At 35.4% G+C, this 21,082-nt stretch overlaps 1 protein-coding gene across 1 annotated transcript; it reads right to left on the reverse strand.

Annotated features, from left to right (window-relative positions):
• Positions 1–1,238: 1,238 nt before the first annotated feature.
• On the reverse strand, positions 1,239–19,547 carry DPY30 (dpy-30 histone methyltransferase complex regulatory subunit). The gene is made up of 5 exons (XM_072634121.1): positions 19,405–19,547; positions 19,062–19,135; positions 18,931–18,978; positions 5,912–6,054; positions 1,239–1,575 (listed from the first exon to the last, which is right to left on the reverse strand). The coding sequence occupies exons 2-5, from the start codon at positions 19,095–19,097 to the stop codon at positions 1,503–1,505; spliced, it is 300 nt and encodes a 99-aa protein (XP_072490222.1). The 5' UTR covers positions 19,098–19,135; positions 19,405–19,547; the 3' UTR covers positions 1,239–1,502.
• Positions 19,548–21,082: the final 1,535 nt, after the last annotated feature.

Here is a 21,082-nt window from a genome sequence, read left to right on the forward strand (position 1 = left end):
ACCAAGTCAAAAGGTAATGGACAGAATTAGAAGCACAGGGACAGAAAACATACTTTCTTTTCCTTTTTCCCTGCTAATTTACTTGGTTTGACCTTGGCAAAGGAACAGGGTAAATGGGTAAATGAAAATGCATGTTACTGTATGTTTGTTTATTTTTGAGAATTAAGTTTAAAATAAAAATGTAACTGCCAGGGCAGAATCATAAAAATTGAATAAACCAGACAGAAGGAAAAATTTGGTGTATCTGATTCCTCCAAACATTTTATTTAAGTACCTATACACAGGGCACCATGTATGCAAAGATAACACCATTACTCTGCTCTCAAGGATTCACAATCTAACTCGTTTGAAAATAATAGCACCTTAAGGTTATAAAGCATTTTGCAGTCTCCAAGTGTTATGTATTTTCTTACATTTGTAATAACCCTGTGAGGTCCTTAAGTATTATTATCTCCATCTTAGAGATGAAGCAATTGAAAGAGTAAGCCTTAGAAGTAGTAAACTCAAGTATTCTAACTCCAAATCCAATACATTTCCTACTACAACGTGATGGAAATGACAAAACTGTGGAAATGTGGAAATGACAAAAACCAATATTTCCAGATTTCTGTTACTCATGTAAACAAAAATTTGGCAGATATAGATCAGTACTACTTTTCTTTAGTAGACCTAATTCTTTTATGCCATTTTCTGCCTTTTTTTTAATTCTGCAGAAACTTTTTAATATTTTTAATTGGGAGACATGAAACTCATGTATTTCCTTTTAAAACAGGTACTTAATTGTAATTTTTTTCCTTGCCCATCTTAAAACCTTTTTCTCCAAAGAATATCCATAAACTCTCTCTCCCTAGGTTGATGGGTTGCCTCAACATCTCCACAAAAAGCAAACAAACAAGTGCATCAGTCTTGGGTGCCATGTGACTGCTTAGGGAAGCAACTGAGGAACAATGCTACTTTTTAACTGGCTACGGAGTACCTATTTGGAGACTCATTATGGAGTTAAGGCAATATAGTGACAGTTAGGTAGAAATGACAAACTGTATACCACTTAAACAGGTTTTTATGGTATCCTTTCTCTGTGCTATATTTTCATTGTGCTGTAAATCAATACAACATTCTAAAATGAAGCCAAAAGGACACTATAATGCAAAAGTGATCTGAAACAGGATCAGTGCTAAACTATGAAGTAATACCCAAACAATACACAAATATCCTCAATAAAAACTGCTTTCCAATAATCAAATTTTTAGCAATTTATTCTGAAGGTTGATTTTAAGACAATGTGAAAAAATAAAAACAAAGAATATGCTCATTAAATAAGTATGTTCATTAAATAAAGAAAAAGGGAAATATGTTCCCTTCTGGAGTTACTGAAACAAGATCTGTGGTCCTGAAGATTCATATACTTTCAAAAGAAAAAAAAGGAATCATGGCAATATAAACTGCCTCTTAATCATATATATCTATAGTAACAACCAAATTATTTTATTCTTTTCCCGAAATTAGTTTCGATCCTCAAATTGTGACTTGTTTTTTAAAAGATACGATGCTAGAAATTCAATTGGATTTGGAGGTCTGAAAAGAAAAAGAGATCAAAGATTTAGAATCTATTCCAGATGTATTCATCCAATGAGACTATCATAAAAGTGATACTGTATTATTGCCCTGTGATAACCATTTAACATAATTTCAGAAGAAATTTCTTAACAAAATTAAAGTAAAAGGATATTTTATTCTGTTTCATTGTAACACAAGAAAATAATTTACTTCCTTAGCCAACAGCCATATATTTCTTTAAATTTAAGCTGATGATTATTTTGGTTTTCACCTTCACTCCAAATTAAAATGTAACATTCTATATCTTCAATTCAGATATGAGAAGGCATTACATTGTAGTGTAAAAGCTACCTTCAGAGCCAAGAAAACTTGGGTTTTGGTCTCACCTCTAAATACATATTAGCTGCTGTGTGACCCTAAGCAATTTTTAAACCTCTCAAGTGTTCTAGGCAACTCCCTAAAACTATAAGATGCATTGTTAGAGGGAGTTTCGTCACTGAGAAATCTGTATAGCAAAGAAATTACAGGTACAGTCAATATCCTTATCCCATAAATATATGGGAAGGCTTCATGACTATAAAGCAATAAGATGGGGTTTTCAAATAAATATAATATGAGTCATACATCCAAATGCATGCTAACCCTTTCAAAGTAATCACTGGATGTGGCTATACACAATTTCAGTGACAGTACCTTCAATGAAAATATTTTTGATACCCTCTTTTAGAGTTAACTTTCAAAGCATGGTGCACATTTCAGAATACACTTAATAAAGGCAAGTCTTCAATCTGTGAAGGGGGTTTTGCTTTTAGAAACAAGCCAAAACTTATTCAGAGGCAAGTCTCATGAGTAAATGGGTAATTAAGCAGGAAAATATCATTAGTAGTTAAAAAATAAAAGTAATAAAATGAAAAAGCTGGTTTCCTTTTGTGTCTGTTAAATGGTTTGAAAGGCAAAAGCCAAGATCCAAAAATAATAGAGTACTGCATATGAATATCAACTTGGAAGTTATATGGAAGATAGATTAACAAGGAAAAGACAGAAATCCAAAAAAAAGAGAAGCAATGATCAAGGGGGCAAACACCCAGAGGAAAAGAGAAGAGGTGGAATCAAGAAAATTAAATGTAGGAGTTAGTACTAAAAAGGAGGAGACCCACCTCCTTATGAGGAACTGGAGGAGAGAAGCAAATGGAGACTAATAAAGAAGTTTTACAAAACGAGGAGGCTCATGATGGATGGCCTCTATTTTGTCAGTAGAAAAAAAGGGGAATTCCTCTGCTGAGAAGGAGTAGGTAAGGGGTAGTGATGGTAGTCTGATGTGAGAGGAAAAAGACTGGAATAGTCATTGTGGAGAGTATGACAAAATTAATCAGGAAAAGATTGCCACATAAACAATGAGGGCATAGCTGAGATAACTTGTATTTGCTGTAAAGCCAGCCAACACATTTGTTACTTTCTCCAGAAACATATACACAGAGAAGGTGGAAGGTGAGGTTCACCAGGGTTTGGTTCTGCCAAAGGTATGACTCAGGAAACAAAGATACCTGACAGAGAAGGGCAGAAATGTTTTAAGTTGGGGTCAAGACTATGAAAAAACTGAAAAAGTTGTAGTGAAGATAAAGAGTAGCTCATAATACCCAAAAAGGTTCCACTTCATATTCCTCAAATTGGCAAATATGACCAAAAGGAAAAAAAACAACAATGATTAGAAGATCTGGGAAGGATAAGAATAGTAAGAACTATGAATCAGTTCAATCATTCTAGAAAACACTGAGAAAAAATATACAAAAAAGTTACTAAATTGTACACATACCCTTTGACCCAACAACATTGCCATGAGGCATATCACATAAATAAGCACCTCAAATTTGGCATGTGCAACACAGAACTCAATATATTTTTTCCTAAATCCACCCTTCTTCTAAACTTATTTGTTTCTGTTAATGACACCAACATCCTTCCCAAGGAAGTTAAGGATACATGTACGAGAATGATTGTAAGCAGCATTTTTGTTGGAGCAAAGAACTGGATATAGGTGTCCATCTATCAGGGTAATAGCTGAACAAATAGTGATATATGTATGAATGTAATGAAATATTACGGCACCATGAGAAATGATGAACATAAGATTCAGAGACGTGGTAAAACATATGAACTGATAGAGTAAAATGAACTAAGATGCATTGTAAAAGTATATTTATTTGAAAATCCCATCTTATTATTTTATAGTCATGAAGCCTGCCCATGTATCTGGGATAGGGATATTGACTGGACCTATGATACCTCTGCTATAACAAACTCTCAATGAGAATGAAGGAAAAAGCATTTATTAAGTGCTTACTGTATACTAAGCACTGGTAATAAACAGAAAAATTGAGAAGGTACCTGCTTTCAAGGAGTTCAAACTGTAATAAAGGAGTTATAAAAGAAAGTTCAACTAAAAGATACATGTAAAGACCTGAAAGTCTTAAAGGTATACTGGCCAGAACAGGGTGAGATGAGTTAATGCAAAAGAGACTAAAGAACAGGAGGCTGTGATCAAAGAGTTGGATTTCAGAGTTCTGGATCAGGGAAGTAGAATCATTAAAGATAATGGTCATATCAAGCACATGGCCATGCCTGTCTTTGTGGATAAGGTAGAATAACTATGGAGGTCACAGAAGCTGAGGAGATTGATGAACTGGAAGGCCAAGGTGTTTGCACCTGTACTGATGTAAATTGAAGTTACTCAAGAATGAAGGCAAGGGTTCGAATACAAAGGAAGATGACAAGATAAAGAGATAACACTCTGGAATAAGTGTTAAAGCCTCCACAATGTGACTACATTAAAGAAGATCACACCCATTTGGAGACATAAATTAATCTCATTACTTTATAGTCACTTCTTATATCATGGTTTTAAATTAGGACAATTTTAAATATCATCACCTTGGAACATATAAAGTTTACTATTAACATCTCACCATTTTATCATTTTTGTACCACATTTTATTATATTTCAGAAGTCTACATATCTGGATTTTAGGTTAAAAAATGCATATCTCACATAACATAGTATATTACTGACATCTGACCTACATTGGCTCAAAAATGTTAAAATGTGAAATATCCATTTGTTCTAATTGAAAAAACAAATTACCATCTGTTTTATATGTAAAGGAGCCAGTTTTTATTTTATTTAACATCAATTTCCTGAAGTTATTTTTAACTAAAATTCCAATATTTGTCATTCAAAAACTTTCTTCAAAACCTTAACCTATATTCAAAGTACAACCTCAGATATGCTTATTTAACACAAGGAAGGAAAAAAGCAGATTAAAAAACTCACCTTTAATTTAAATATGTCAAAGATAAATCCAGATACCCATAGAGTAATTCCAATTTCATTTGAATCATAAATAGTGCACATAAAAATCAAAACAAATATCTAAGGTTCTATTACGTTAGAACTATATTTGACAGAAGTAGTAGCAACTTGCACATCTAGTCTAAATATAAGATAATACCCACCTCTTGAAGCCTGAGATATGTCCCTAAGTTGTACAATGGCAAATTTTCAAATTTATTTCTGACAAAATTTAAACTCATTACACTAGGACACAATGGGCACTAAAATGATGACTAACTTCATTAACAAAAATATCAGTTCCAATGGATCTACATACCTAAAAAGAAATCAATTAGATGGAAGTTATGGGAAAAATAAAAAGGCAGAAAAAGGAAAAATAACTGTAAAGTCAATGGTGTTGCAAATCAATATGATTTTCAATTTTACTCTAATTTATAGGCAATAATAACATGCAAAAAATAGTAACTTTACTAATAGATTATCTTTACTACATAATGAAATATAAATAACAGTCAAACAACAAATACTATAGTAAATCCCCTTAGATGACTTGAGGGAAAAGCAGTAGCATAAATGTATTATCATCACCGCTACTCCTTGAATCCTCTTTCTGTCATTGTCTAATTCGCTGAGAGAATACGCTGGATAAAGATAACTCCAAGGGTGGCAACAGGTATCTCTCTAAATATCAAGTCCTCTCATAATTTCCCTTAAGATCTTTCTTAAAGAACTATAAAGTATCTAGGAATAGGAAAGTAAAAGAAATGGCATGGAAAAGCCCAAATTAGCTCTGGGTTGATTTGGGTACCTAGAAAAAGGCAGTTCCAAGAACAGAACTCAAATATCATTTATTGTCTCTACTTAGACTCAACCTCAGGCTTACAAGTATTTATAACTATTATGGTTGTTTCAAAATGTGAAATATTTATGATAACATAGAGCACTTTCAAGAAAAATATAAATCATTTGCAAAAGAATTGAAAATCAGACCGCATGTGTTCTCACCTTTCTTTTGCAAGCACAGCAAGTCCCTGTAATAAAATAGGTACAACAGTCTGATCCAAGTAGGCACGAGTTGGCAATGATTGAAGGTCCACCTTCTGTTTTGATGACTTTTCTGCATTAATCTTCTCATTTTCCACTATTCGCTAATAAATTAAAAAATTATCCATCAATCTGACACATTAAATTATCTTGAGTGACAAAAATAAAATAAGGAACAGGTTAAATATCTCAAGGCAGATCAATAAAGAAATAAAATGTTTTTCATTTACAACACTTCAATTCTCAAATATCTCTCTGCCAATGACCTACCCAAATTTCTCTTATCAAATTTCATTCAAGTTATTTTATGCCCCATGATTACTAATCGTTTATGTTCATAATATCATCAGACTTTTCACTTTTACTTCTGCTTTTTGAAATTTCCTCTGTATTTCTGGTAACAAATATTCCTTTTCTTTTTCCATTAAAATATGTTCTCATAACTTTTACTCTCAACCTCCCTACTTGCAACATCCCTCAAGCTCAAATACATTTTTAACCTTTGAGTTTCCACATGGACCCCAATCAACTTTCAAGAAACTGGAATCATACAAGGTGGAAATATTTTACTGAAATTCTTGATTTGGAATCTTTATAATTATTTTAGAAATTTAAGTGGGAAGTCATAAAAGGCAATGTTTATAACATACTTTACCTGTTTTATATATCACATATATATCTGTGTGTGTGTGTGTGTGTGTGTGTATGTGTGTAAAGTAAATATTTCTCTAGCTAAATTACTTTTTACCCAAGCTATGGCAAAAACTGTATACAGAGGACAAAAGAAACAGTTTTACACTAATTTGATACATTTGAAACAAAGCATTTCCTATAAAGAGCAGGTAGCAACATCATTATTATCAGGCATTTTTTTAGTATGGTTTTAGAACTTTCAACAATATTAATGCTCCTTGACTAACTATATTACAAAGATATAAAGAGAAGACACTATATGAGATTACAGCATCTCCAACCCAACGCTACCTAAACAAGCTGCCAATTTTTTAAATATGTTAAATGGAGAAGGTAAAAACACTATCTCCACGTCTTAGACAAGTTCAAGCAATGAAAAATGGGCCCTAGAATAAAGAAGCCAGCAATTATGTTCTAGTTATCCTTGCCAAGAAAAATGGTAGCCAAAAATAATACTTTTTAAAGTTCACTTACAAAATATTATGAAAGATAACAAAAGACTTAAAGAAGGAAATAGAAAACTGCGAATTGCCACTTTAAAGAATGAAAAAGTTATAGCCAGTTCTTGCTTTAAATAAATTAGACTTTATATAAAGAATTCTGAAAGAAATCTGCATTCTAAAAAAATTGGGAAAATTCCTTACATAAAGCAGACTTTGTTCAATAAGACACCATATGATTCAGGCAGTATAAGTGCTGGGAGGAAGATGAGAAGTGTATTTAAGTCAGTTCCCACATGTCAGCAGACAATGAATGATACTATTCCTTTCCCTACGTTCAATAGTGATCCTTATATTTTCACCTTGGCTGGCATCAAATATACTCGAGGGGAATCGTGAGCCATCTCATAAGCATAAGCCAAATAATTAGAAAATATGGACAAAAACTGTCATCAATAGCATGTAAACTTAGTCATGCAGTGTTAATTGTGACCACCAGAGTCAAAGATGCTACCCAGACAAAGACGCAAGCAAAAGGCAGTACTTGCATGAAGTCTAGAGATGGAGACACTCAAACTATGTCTATAGAAGATTAGACTCAGAAGAATGTTCCTTTAAGCTTGATAACAATTCAAGCCAAGGCTCAAAGATTCTTTGAAGATTTAAAGGTGAAATATCCTGAAGGAACACAACTACTTACTGAAAGCAGTGACTGGTTTGCATGATTTTAAAATTGTGCAGGATTTCATAATAAGCATGTATCAGGAGAGGCTACTAGTGCAGATACTGAAGCAACAGAAAAGTTCCCAGAGTTCCTACAAAAAACAATAGATTAAAGTCCCTGCTTACCGGAGCAAATTTTTAGTATGAATGAAATAGTCTATTTTATCACAGAATTCCATCTTGAACCTATAATTTAGTGGAGGAAAAAATATGCCAGGGCATAGAGCTTCAAAAAACAGAATTAATTTTCTTCTGGGTAGAAAAGTATCTGGAACTTGTAAATTAAAGCCTGTTCTTGTGCATCACTCAGAAACTCTCAGAATATTGAAAAAAATCAGCAGAGCAACATTACCTGTACATTATTTCACTAATCCTTATCGTCTTTGAACAATAGTTTATGCACTGCTTCATTCCCTCACCATCTGGATAATTTTAAATGAAAAAGTGCAAGTGCTTTAACTTCCCCCAAATGCTACCTCATTATTACAATGTATGGATAAAGAAGTGATTATGAATGTCAAGGCAGACATATTATTTATGCACTGTATGTGCCCAAGCAAATGCAGCCTTGGATGAAGTTAAAGACGTGCCACTAAGAGATTTCTGGAAGCCCTAAAATATTTACCATGTAATCCAGATGTAACATAAACATGTACAAAGAGAGTTAGGTGCCCATAGTTTGTTCCCAGTTTTCATGGATTTGATAAAGATGAAGAACGATGTGGAGGAACTGAATGTATCTCAAGGAGGAGAGCTGTCCAATGAGGATCTGATTAACCTGCTAGCTGCAAAGACTGAAGAAGAAAGAGAAGATCCGGAACCCAAGGCCAAATCAAAAAGGTTCACAATGAAACAGTTGGCAGAAGCATTTCACCAATTGAGTGAATTTTTTTCTTGTACTGAAAACTGGATCCAAACATTTCGAAGACTAACTGAAGATAATACTACTTGCTACTGTCAGATATATGAGGGGAAAAAAAGAGAGCCACTGTCCAAACATCTCTCAATAACTTCATAAAAAAAGTTGCACAAAGTGGGTCAAAGAACAAATCATAGAGACAATAGATAATGTTATTAAAGAAAATGACAACAACGAGACAACATACCAACATTTATGTGATGTGGCCAAAGTGGTACTTAAGGGAAAATTTATATTTCTGTTTGCATCAATAAAATAGGGGGAAAAAAGCAGATCAATAAACTGGGCACAAACTAAAAAAACTAGAAAAGGAACAAATTTTAAAAATACAATTAAACACCAAATTAGAAAATCTGAAAATCAAAAGAGAGATTAATAAAACTTAAAGTAAGAAAAATTGAACTAATAAAACTAGAAGCTGGTTTTATGAAAAAAACAGTAGAGTATATAAACCACTGGTTAACTTGATTAGAAAAAGAAAAAAGAACAAATTACTAGTATCAAAAATGAAAGGGATGAATTCACCACCAATGAAGAGGAAATTAAGACAACTGTTAGGAGCTATTTTGCCCAATTACGTGCCAATAAATTTGACAATCTAAATTAAATGGATGAATATTTTTAAAAACTATAAGTTACCCAGATTAACAGGAAGAAGAAATGAAATACTTAAATAACCCAATCTTACAAAAAGAAATTGAACAAGCCATCAATGAACTTGCTATATAATTCCCAGGACCAGATGAATTCACAAATAAATTCTACCAAACATTTAAAGAACAATTAATCCCAATACTAAATAAACAATTTGGAAAAACAGGTGAAGTAGTCCTATCAAACTGCTTTTAGGACACAAATATGGTGCTGATACCCAAGCCAGGAAGAGCTAAAATAGAGAAAAAAATTATAGAACAATTACCCTAACGAATATTGATATAAAAATTTTAAGTGAAATACAAGCAAAGAAATTACAGCAGTATATCACAAGGATTATATATTATGACCAGGCGGGATTTATATCAGGAATGCAGGGCTGGTTCAATGTTAGGAAAACTATCAACATAACTGACCTTGTCAATAACAAAAGCAACAGAAATCATATGATTATGTCAATAGATGCAAAAAAAAAAGCCTTTGACAAAATACAGCACCCATTCCTATTAAAAACACTAGAGAGCATAGTAATAAATGGAGCTTACCTGAAAATGATAAGTAAAATGATAAAAGTAATATTTATCTAAAACTACGAGCAAGCATTATCTATAAAGGGGATAAACTAGAAGCCTTCACAGTACAATCAGAGGTGAAGCAAGGATGCCCATTATCACCTCTATTACTTAATATTATAGTAGAAATGTTAATTTATAGTTAATAGTAACATAGTAATTAGAAAATAAAAAGAAATGAAAGGCATTAGAATAGGAACTGAGGAAACAAAACTATCACTCTTTACAGATGATATGATGTTACACTTAGAAAATCCTAGAGAACCAACTAGAAAAGTACTTGAAATTATTAACAACTTTGTCAGTTATAGACTATAAAATAAACCCCCATAAATCATTAGCATTTCTATATTTTCCCAACAAAGTTCAGCAGCAAGAGATATAAAGAGGGATTCCATTTAAAATAACTAGACAATGTATAATACTTGGGAGTCAACCTGTCAAGACAAACCCAGGATCCATATGAACACAACTATAAAACACTTTTCACACAAAGTCAAACTTAAACAATTGGGAAAATATCATAGATAGTCTGAGCCAATATAGTAAAAATGACAATTCTACCTATATTAATTCAGTTTATTTTTCTATTTATTCAGTACTACACCAAACTATCAAAAAATTATTTTATAGAGATAGAAAAAAATAATAAAATTCATCTGAAAGAATTAAAAACTCAAGGACAACAAGGGAAGCAATAAAAACAAATGCAAAAGAAGGTTATCTAACCATACCACATCTCAAACTGTATTATAAAGTAGTAATTATCAAAACAATCTGGTACTAGCTAAGAAATAAAAGTGATGGATCAGTGGAATAAATTTAGGTATAAATTATGTCATAATAAATAACCGAAGTAATCTAGTATACGATAAACCCAAAGATTCAAGCTTTTGGAACAAAAACTCGTTATTTGACAAAAACTGCTATGAAAACTAGAAAACAGGATAGTAGAAACTATGTACAGTATGCCAAGGTAAGGTCAAAATGGGTACATGATTTACACATAAAGGGTGATACCACAAGGAAATTAAGAGGGAATGGATGAGTTTAAGAAAGACTTATGGATAAGGGAAAAATTTAGGATCAAAGAAGATGAGCATTACAAAATGTAAAACAGATCATTCCAATTATATAAAATTGAAAAAGTTTTCCACAAACAAAGCCAATGCAACCAAAATTATAAGGAAAGCAGAAAACTGGGGGGGAATTTTGCAAAAAGTATCACTGATCATGGCCTCATTTCTCAAATATTTAGAGAACTAAGTCATATCTATAAATATAGAAGTCATTCTCCAATTGGTAAACGGTCAAAGGTTATGAACAGGCAGTTTTCAGACAAAGAAATCAAAGCTATCTATAGCCCTATGAAAAAATACTCTAAATCACTATTGTTCAGAGAAATGCAAATTAAAACAACTCTGAGGTACCACCTCACACCTACCAGAGTGGCTAACATGACAAAAAAGGAAAATCTTGGATGTTGGAGGGGATGTGGGAAAACGGAGATACTAATGCACTATTGGTGGAGTTGTGAACAAATCCAACCATTCTGGAGTGCAATACAGAAGTATGCCCAAAGGGCTATAAAACTGGACATACCCTTTGATCCAACAATACCACTGCTACATTTCTATTCCAAAGACATACAAAAAAAGGCAAAAGGACCTATTTGTACAAAAATATTTATGGCAGCTCTTTTTGTTGTGTTGGAAGTCAAAGGGAGGGATGCCCATCAATTTGAGAATAACTAAACAAGCTATGTTATATGACTGTAATGAAGTATTATTGTGCTATAAGAAATGACAAGTAGGATGATGACAGAAAATCCTGGACTTGCAAGAACTGATGCATAGTGAAGTGAAGAGAACCAGGAGAATATTGTGCACAGTAACAGCAATATTGTATGAAGAACTGTGAATGACTGAGCTGTTCTCAGCAGTATAACGATCCAAGACAATCCCAAAGGACTAATGATGAAGCATGCCATTTGCCTCCAGAGAGTTAATATTGATTGAATACAGACATATGCATGCCATTTTTTACTTTCTTTCTTTTTTTTCTTTTATTCAAGCCTTCTTATAGAAAATGACTAATAAAAAAATGTTTTGCATGGTTGCACATGTATAACCTAGATCTGATTACTTACATCTCATGGAGGAGGGAGGAGAAGTAAGGAGTATGGGATAGAATTTGGACCTCAGAGCTTTAAATAAAAATGTTTAAAAATTGGAGGGGGAAGAGGGGAAGGTACACAGCAACTACCACTGATAAAGGCTAGGTGAAATGGGTGGGGAAGAGGCAACATATTGCACACCTATGTTAACTTTACTATACAGTACTGTGCATACTTTATCATTAAGTTTATCTTTCATTTCATAATTCTGTTTATAGCCATGATACAGTATTTAACATGACCATATATTTTATGACTTGTATAAAGGTATTTTGTGTATACCTTTGTTATATAGGTTAAGTGAAGTATGTAGTAGGAACAAATTTGCATTCAGTAAAAATGCTTTTACATGGAGGTCTGCTGAATGGTTCAGTTATGTAAACTGAGAACTGTCTGTATAGAAAAAATAAGCCAGATGAGAACTTGGTTCAACATCAACACCAACATCCATAGATGAAAACCAGGGAATTAAATAAATGAAATGGAACCATTGTGATTAAGTTTTTCTCATATCCCATCACATTTGAACATAACAGTCAGGACTTCTGCATCCAAAATCTCCAAAATAAATATGTAATGGTCTCAGGCCATGGAGGAGTTCAAAAAGGATTTTGAAAATCAAGTAGGAGAGGTGGAGGAAAAATTGAGAAGACAAATGAGAGAGATGCAAGAAAATTCATGAAAAGTGAGTCAACAGCTTGCTAAAGGAGACTCAAAAAAATGCTGAAGAAAATAACACCTTTAAAAATAGACTAACCCAAATGATAAAAGAGGTCCAAAAAGCCAATGAGGGGAAGAATGCTTTAAAAAGCAGATTTGGCCAAATGGAAAAGGAAGTTCAAAAGCTCACTGAAGAAAACAGCTCTTTAAAAATTAGAATGGAGCAGATGGAAACTAATGACTTTATGAGAAACCAAGAAATTACAAAACAGAACCAAAAGAATGAAAAAATAGAAGACAACGTGAAACATCTCATTGGAAAAACAACTGACCTGGAAAATAGATCCAGGAGAGACAATTTAAAAATTATGGGACTACCTGAAAGCCATGATCAAAAAAGAGCCTAGACATCATCTTTCATGGAATTACCAAGGAAAACTACCCTAATATTCTAGAACCAGAGGATAAAATAAATATTGAAAGGATCCACCAATCACCTCTTGAAAGAGATTCAAAAAGAAAAACTCCTAGGAATATTGTAGCCAAATTCCAGAGTTCCCAGGTCAAGGACAAAATACTGCAAGCAGCCAGAAAGAAACAATTTGAGTACTGTGGAAATACAATCAAGATAACATAAGATATAGCAGCTTCTACATTAAAGGATCAAAGGACTTGAAATATGATATTCCAGAAGTCAAAGGAACTAGGATTAAAACCAAGAATCACCTACCCAGCAAAACTGAGTATAATACTTCAGGGGGAAAACTGGTAATTCAATGAAAGAGAGGACTTTCAAATACTCTTCATGAAAAGACCAGAGCTGAACTGAAAATTTTGACATTTGAACACAAAAATCAAGAGAAGCATGAAAAGGTAAACAGGAAGGAGAAATCATAAGGGACTTACTAAAGTTGAACTGTTTACATTCCTACATAGAAAGATAATAGTTGTAACTCTTGAAACTTTTCTCAGTATTTGGGTAGTTGGAGGGATTATACACATATATATGGACAGAGGACACAGGGTGAGTTGAATAGGAAGGGATGATTTCTAAAAAAATAAAATTAAGTGGTGAGAGAGGAATACATTGGGAAGAGAAAGGGAGAAATGGAATGGGGCAAATTATCTCTCCTAAAAGAGGCAAGAATAAGAAATGATGAACAAGAAGACTTCAGAGAGGCCTGGAAGGACTTATATGATCTGATGCTGAGTGAAAGGAGCAGAACCAGGAGAACTTTGTGCACAGCAATGACCACAGTGTGCGAAAGTTTTTTCTGGCAGACTTGGAATTTCATAATAATGTAAAAACTTATTAAAAAAAAAAATCCCAATGGTGGTTTTCTAAGGCAAAACGCCTTCCACACTCAGAGAAAGAAATATGGAAGTCATTTGCAGAATGTAGCAGATCATGTTTGTGTGTGTGTGTTTTTGTGTATCATGTTTTGATTTGGTATATGATTTCTTCCATTTATTTTAGTTCGACTACATAGCATGACTATAGTGAAAATGTACTCAATAGGAAAGTATATGTAGAACCTATACAGAATTGTATGCTGTCATGGGGAGGGAGCGGGGTAGTGGGGGGTAGGCGTGGGGGGGATAAAATCTTAATTTTATGGCAGTGATTGGAAAACATTAAAAAATAATAATAATAAAATTAAATTAAAAAAATAAAAGAGGCAAGAAAAAGCTTTATCAATGGAAGGGAAAAGTGGGGAGGTAAGAGGCAAAAAGTGAAGCTTACTCTCATCACATTTGTCTTAAGGAGGGAACAACATGCACACTGAATTTGGTATGAAAATCTATCTTACACTACAGGAAAGTAGGGGAGAAAGGGATAAATGCAATGGGGGGGGATGATAGAAGGGAGAGCAAATGGGAGGAGGGAGTAATTAGAAGTAAACACTTTAAGGGAGGGACAAGGTCAAAAGAGAGAATAGAATAGGGGGCAGGAAGGAAATATAGTTTATGTAAGTCTTTTGCAAAACTACATATATTTGGCCTATATTAAATTGCTTGCCTTTTCAGTGGGGAGGGAGAAAGGGAGAGAAGGTGAAACTCAAAGTTTTAGGAATGAATGAAGAATTGTTTTTACATGCAACTGGGAAATAAGAAATACAGGTAACAGGGTATAGAAATCTATCTTGCCCTACGAGAAAAGAGAGAAGATGGGGATAAGGGAAGGAAGGGGTGGGATAGAAGGGAGGACAGATTGGGGGAAGGCGTAATCAGAATGCAAGGTGTTTGGGGGGGAGGGGAGAGATGGGGAAAAAATTTGGAACTCTAAATCTTGTGGAAATGAATGCTGAAAACTATAAATAGATAGACAGATAGGTAGATAGATGAATGAATGGAGAGATAAATAGAAAGAGAGAGAGGTAGGAAGAAAAAGAAGGAAGGAAGGAAGGAAGGAAGGAAGGAAGGAAGGAAGGAAGGAAGGAAGGAAGGAAGGAAGGAAGGAAGAAGAGATTTGCAAGGTGGTTTCCTCATAATCACCCTGTGAAATGAGTAATAAAAAATACTATTATTTCACATTTTATATAAAAGAATTCCTCATTAAGGGCAAGTTCTCCAATGTTCCTATTCACATATGAAATAGTACTAATTATATCAAGCCTCATAAGTGAAACTCACAGAATTTGAAAAGTCTAACAATCCACAGCAAAAGAAAAAAAAGGATTAAAAATATATATTGCATAGACATTGATATACAACTGCATGATCAAGTTAGTCTCTCTCTCTCTCTATATATATATATACATACACACAGACACATATATATACATACATATACGTATGTGTGAAAAATCAGCTGAGACAGGTTTTACTAAGAAAGATAGGCTAGAGCACATTTGAGAAATTGCAAAGTACTTTTAATTACCTAAAACCAATACAAAAGTCCCACCTCTGTTACGCTTAAATTCTCTTACTGATGCTATCTAGAAATGAATTATAGAACATGATCTCATGAGAATCAAAATTACAAGAACCGCAAGTGGCAATGAAAAGTAGACTGAAATTTATCACCAACAATAACCATCATTTGCTGGTATCACCTAAAACATCTCTAGGACGCAAGTGGCCAGAAAAAGAGAAGTAGTCATGTAGCAAAAGACTTTCTGATTGCTGCAGTGTAATCCTAGGGATATTATAAGAGGTAGAAAAAAGGGCTCCAGGGTATATATAAAAATTTATAGAAATATGTGGAAAAGAACCGCATGAGATAAGTATGCATGGAGGGGTTGTAATTCACTTCAGTGGAGAAATATCCAATGACAGTATAACAAATACAAATTACATTACACAAAAACTGTATTTGGACTCAATTTGCAACAAAAGATACTGATCATTATGCCTATAATTTAACCATCTTAAAAAATGCCCGTCTCTCCTTTATAAATTCACCTCTCCATTCCACACCAAATTCCTAGACTATATTTTATACGTTTAAATTATGAAAATGGTAAGTCATTGTGATTGGGTTTCTCTGTCTATAGCAAAACTATCATCTTTCTCAGTATTATTTTACTGCAAATGGGAAAAAAAGAAAACACAACATAAAATCCAAGGACATCTTTAAAACTGTATCACTACCCACTATTTAAACCTTGAAGAGGTGAAAAAACGGAGAAAGAACATCACATTTATTTATGCCAAGAAGTGTAGTTCATTATATATTTTAATAATAAAGCTAAAACCAAAAGTTCAAATAAGAAACATAACTACCTGGTGTCCTAAAAGTTCGATACGTACTAAACTATAAGAAATTTCTTTCACTAACTCTATTTTAGTTATAACCCTAAGTTAATCTATTTCAACATTATTTAAGAGCTGTAGCTGTGCCTTAAGTTCAAATCATCAGTCAAGGAGGTGAGTACTGGTACCTAGGAATGTCTTATGGGTGCAAAATACAAACAAATTAGGTTGCCTCTACACCTGATCCAACCCAATGGTGCATCAAAAACAATATTCTATATTGCTAAAAGTGGTTGATCTAATTCTTCATCAATACCCCCCCCAAAAAAGCACAGTCTACATAAAATAAGTAGTATTTATATAGCCTTTTAAGGTTTGCAAAGCACTTTTTACAAATATTATCTCATTTTTATCCTTATGGCAACCCTAAGATGTAGAGGCTAATTATCTCTATTTTGCAGATAAGGAAACTGAGGCAGACAGCATTTAAGCAACTTGCCTAGGCTCACAAATCTATTTAAGTGTAGGGCAGGATCTGAACTCAGGATTTCCTGACTCCCAAGTCCAACATTCTGTCCACTGTGCCACATTATCGCCTTTCAGGACTGATCACAAAACTTCTGGAGTCAGATGATCCAGGAGCTCTATTAACTACCCACGTGACCTCAGGTAAATCACTTCACCTTCCAAGTCTCAGTTTCCTCATCTGAAAATGATGAATAAACACTAAGTGTCAGATACAGTGTTAAGCACCAGGGTCAGAAATAAAAGCAAAACAAATAAACAAATAATTCTCTGTCTTCAAAAGACTTACATTCTAAGAGAGAAAGATAAATAAATATAGAAGACTAGTGGCCAAGGAGGAGTGTTTCGGGTAATGAAATCAAAGGGATGTTAATTGGTTAATTTCTAAAGTTCCTTCCAGCTCTAAAACTTCCATCCTATCAAAATAGCATTTCACTCTACCAGTTACTTCATCAAAGCCAACTCTGATAGGAAGGGAATCCTACTTCAATGAAATCCCACTGACATCAGGTCCCCTAGCCCTGAAATGCCTTTCCCCTTTATTTTCAAAATGTGTCCCTTCTTTCTTTCACTTACTTTTAAAATGTTTACCATCTTATTTGCCATGAAAACTTTAAGTACCTAGCTCTGGTCACTCTATTTTTAAAAATTAAGTACCTACTATATGCAAGGAAAAATTCCCTTATCATTAATATGTCATTTCTATAATATATAATAATTTTATGTAACAAAATTAAAAGGTATATAATATATACATAATAGATTATATATAAATGTTCAAAAGATTCTCCTTTCTATATTATATACATAGTGTGTATATATACACACTATACATATATACATAGAAATATGTGGATATATAACATATACATACATAAAAATACATGCATATACACACATATAAAGATATGTATATAATATATACTAGAGAATAAATTCACAGGAAAACAAAAGGAGGTACAAGCTTTTTACTGTTATATATAAAACATATGTCCCCTTTTATTTTCAAGGCGATAGTAAAGGATATATCTCCTTTTGTTTTCCAGTGATTTTATCCTCCTTCCCCCTTAGGTTGTCTAATGGCTGGAACTTTTTCTGTTCTGTTACATATTTCCATTAGCACAGTGCTTGGCACATAGTAGCCTGTGAATGTTTGTTGAATTAAATGTATCTCAACAGCAATTACTATAGCATTATGTATTTGTTGGCCAATTCATATTGACTAACAACCGCGAGTCAATAGATAAAACCTTTTGATTAAACAACTTAAAAAGTAATGGAAAGATCAATCAATCAACAAGTATCTATTACAAACCTACTAAATGCCAAGCACCATGTTAGGTGCTTTAGATATGAAAACAAAAACAGACATTCCCTACGCTCAAAGGGCTTCCATTTTATCATACAAAATAACAAGTATAAACAAAAGTAAATACAAAGTAACTTTCAGAGGGTACTAGTAACCAAAGCTATTAGAAAAGGCCTTGTGTAGGCAATAGCACATGAACTGACAGTAGCAATCCACACCACTGCCCACCCAGTAAAGTAATCTAACAATCACCGAAAATGTTTTCTTCAGTCCGGTTTTAATAATCGTATTTTGTAGATGCAAAGGAAGATAACTACACTGTGTATTGTAGGACAGAGAACCCGAAAGCAATAAAAGTAAACTGTCGGTAAGATGAAAACATCAAGCATATGCCATCATGGTAAAGCACTACAGGGCAGAGAATTCAAATGCAATAAAAGCACGCTATCGGTACGATGAAAACATCAAGCATAGACATCACCAGGATCCAAGTCTCCCTCCTCTGCAAGGCTAACAGAAACAAACAACAAAAAAACAAACCCCAAGCCCAACGTTCCCGGCTACAAGCAGAGCGAAAGCGTTTCTAGTCAGTCCCAGAAGCGGAGCTGGTTACCTCGACATTTTCCGTGAGACCGTACTCGGAGTGAGGATTTTCTGAAACCTACAAGACAAGAGAAGGGTCAGGGCACAGCCCCGCAGCCCGCCGCGGCCCCGCACCCCCTCCCCCTGCAGGCCCCCGGGTACCGGCGTCTGTCCCTCCAGCAGCTGTTCTGGCTCCATGACGCGGGCCCTGCAAGTGGCCGGCTCTGGACGCGAGTCTGGGGAAACAAGGAGAGCCCCGCGTCAGTGACCACCGGAGAGCGGGGAAGAAGGAGGGGCTGGGACCGGAGGGAAGGGACGGGACCTGGGGGCCGGGCCCCGCCCCCGCAGCCCCGGCCGGAGCCCCGGGACGGCCCGCGGAGCTGGCCCGGGGAACGCGGGGCCGCCCGCCCGCCTGCCCGGAACGGCGCGGGAGGCAGCGCACAGCCCCGGCCCCGGCCCCGGCCCCGGCTACAGAAAGGAGCTCGGAGGGAAAGACGCTCGTTACCGCGCTCAAGTCGAACCGCGCCCAAAAGCCTTGCACCGCACCTCCGTCTCCCTACGGCAAACCGCTCGGGCCCGCCGTAAAGCAAGGATGTCGCACGAGTGCCGCGCCTGCGCAGAGCCCAGTTCCCCCCGGAGCTGGCTGCAGAAAGGAGGGCGGTAAAGGAAACCGCGTGTCCCTGGGTCCCCGTGACCTCTCCGGCCACTGGGGGCCACCCTCGGAGCGTGACGGGGATTATCCGGGGACCCCTTAGGAGGAGGGCATGGGCCGGTCAGGGCAGCAAGGCTGGAGACGAGCGGGAGGTCTCGTTCTCTTACTAGCTCTCCTTTCTCCTCCCATGCTGGGTTTCCCGGGTTCCCCGCCACCCACCCTCCCGAGCCCCAAAGTACTTTGTATGTATTTTGTATTGACTTTTCTGAGAACATGATACACACACATATACTGTTCTTTAGCGGGGACCGGTTCCCTTTTTTTAAAGTTTTGTGTAACCCAGTGTCATCACCTCGTAGTAAATACTTAATGTGTCTGTTTGATTGGAATTAAACTGAAATGCTACTAATGGAGAAAAATACTCTCCTAGAATTATTCTAGAATTATCCAGCTGTCTGCTGGAGCTCTCTCTGCCTCAAAAAACAGGAGCTGGTCAGAAAGTGGAGGAACCAGCAAAGATCTATTCTGACTCTGGTTCTCAGTAAAAGAGAAGAACTGGTGGATGGAATCAATCAATCAATATGTATTAAGCATCAACTATTTGTCAGCCACTGTGCTGAACACTGAGAATACAAAAAGAGGCAAAAGACATCCCCTGGCTTCAAGGAGCTTACAATCTAATGGGGGAAACAAACATTTGTGTGCAAACAAATGTATACACAAGCTATTGTATTGTTAATGTATTTTTATACAATGGGAAGATCTTTCCCAACCATTAAGACACCAATGTGACCTGCTTGAGTCCCATGGAAGCCTGAGTCACATGAGTCTGTGGTAGAAGGAGCTTACCCAACCAGTGGAGCAAGAAAAGTAGAACAAAGATGAAAGGAAGTTGGACACAGCAGTTAGAACTGAGGGAGAGAGAGGAAGCAGGCAACTAACTGTGAGTGTTCATTTGTGGGAAGGTCCTAGAAGAGGGAAGACTTGGGGATGGATGGTGGTGCCACCTGCATTGTTATTGTGTATAGATTTTTCTGTTGCTGAGATGGATTTGACTTTCTGGTTTTAAAATAAATGTTTTGGTTCTGTCTTACTTGTGAAGAGTGTTATATTTTGCAATTCATAAGTACACCGCTGTGAATGTCACATTGGCTCTACAGCTGTGTAGAAGATAAATTGTTGTTCAGTAGTGATGTCCCACTCTTTGTGACCCCATGGACCGCAGCAGGCACACCAGGCCCTTCTATCCTCCAATGCCTCTTGAAGTTTGTCCAAGTTAATGTTCATTTTTTTTTTCCATGACACTATCCATCTCATCCTTTGCCATCCCCTTTTCCTTTAGCCTTCAATCTTTCCCAGTATCGGGAGCTTTTCCAGTAAGTCACATCTTTTCATTATGTGGCCAAAGTATTTAAGCTTCAGCTTCAGTATTTAACCTTCCAGTGAATAGTCTGAATTAATTTCAGTAAGTATTGACTGATTTGACCTCCTTGCTATCCAAGGGACTCTCAAAAGTTCTCTAGAACCACAA

Source organism: Notamacropus eugenii, chromosome 1, assembly GCF_028372415.1.
Source record: "Notamacropus eugenii isolate mMacEug1 chromosome 1, mMacEug1.pri_v2, whole genome shotgun sequence".
In the NCBI taxonomy this organism is placed as follows: Eukaryota; Metazoa; Chordata; class Mammalia; order Diprotodontia; family Macropodidae; genus Notamacropus; species Notamacropus eugenii.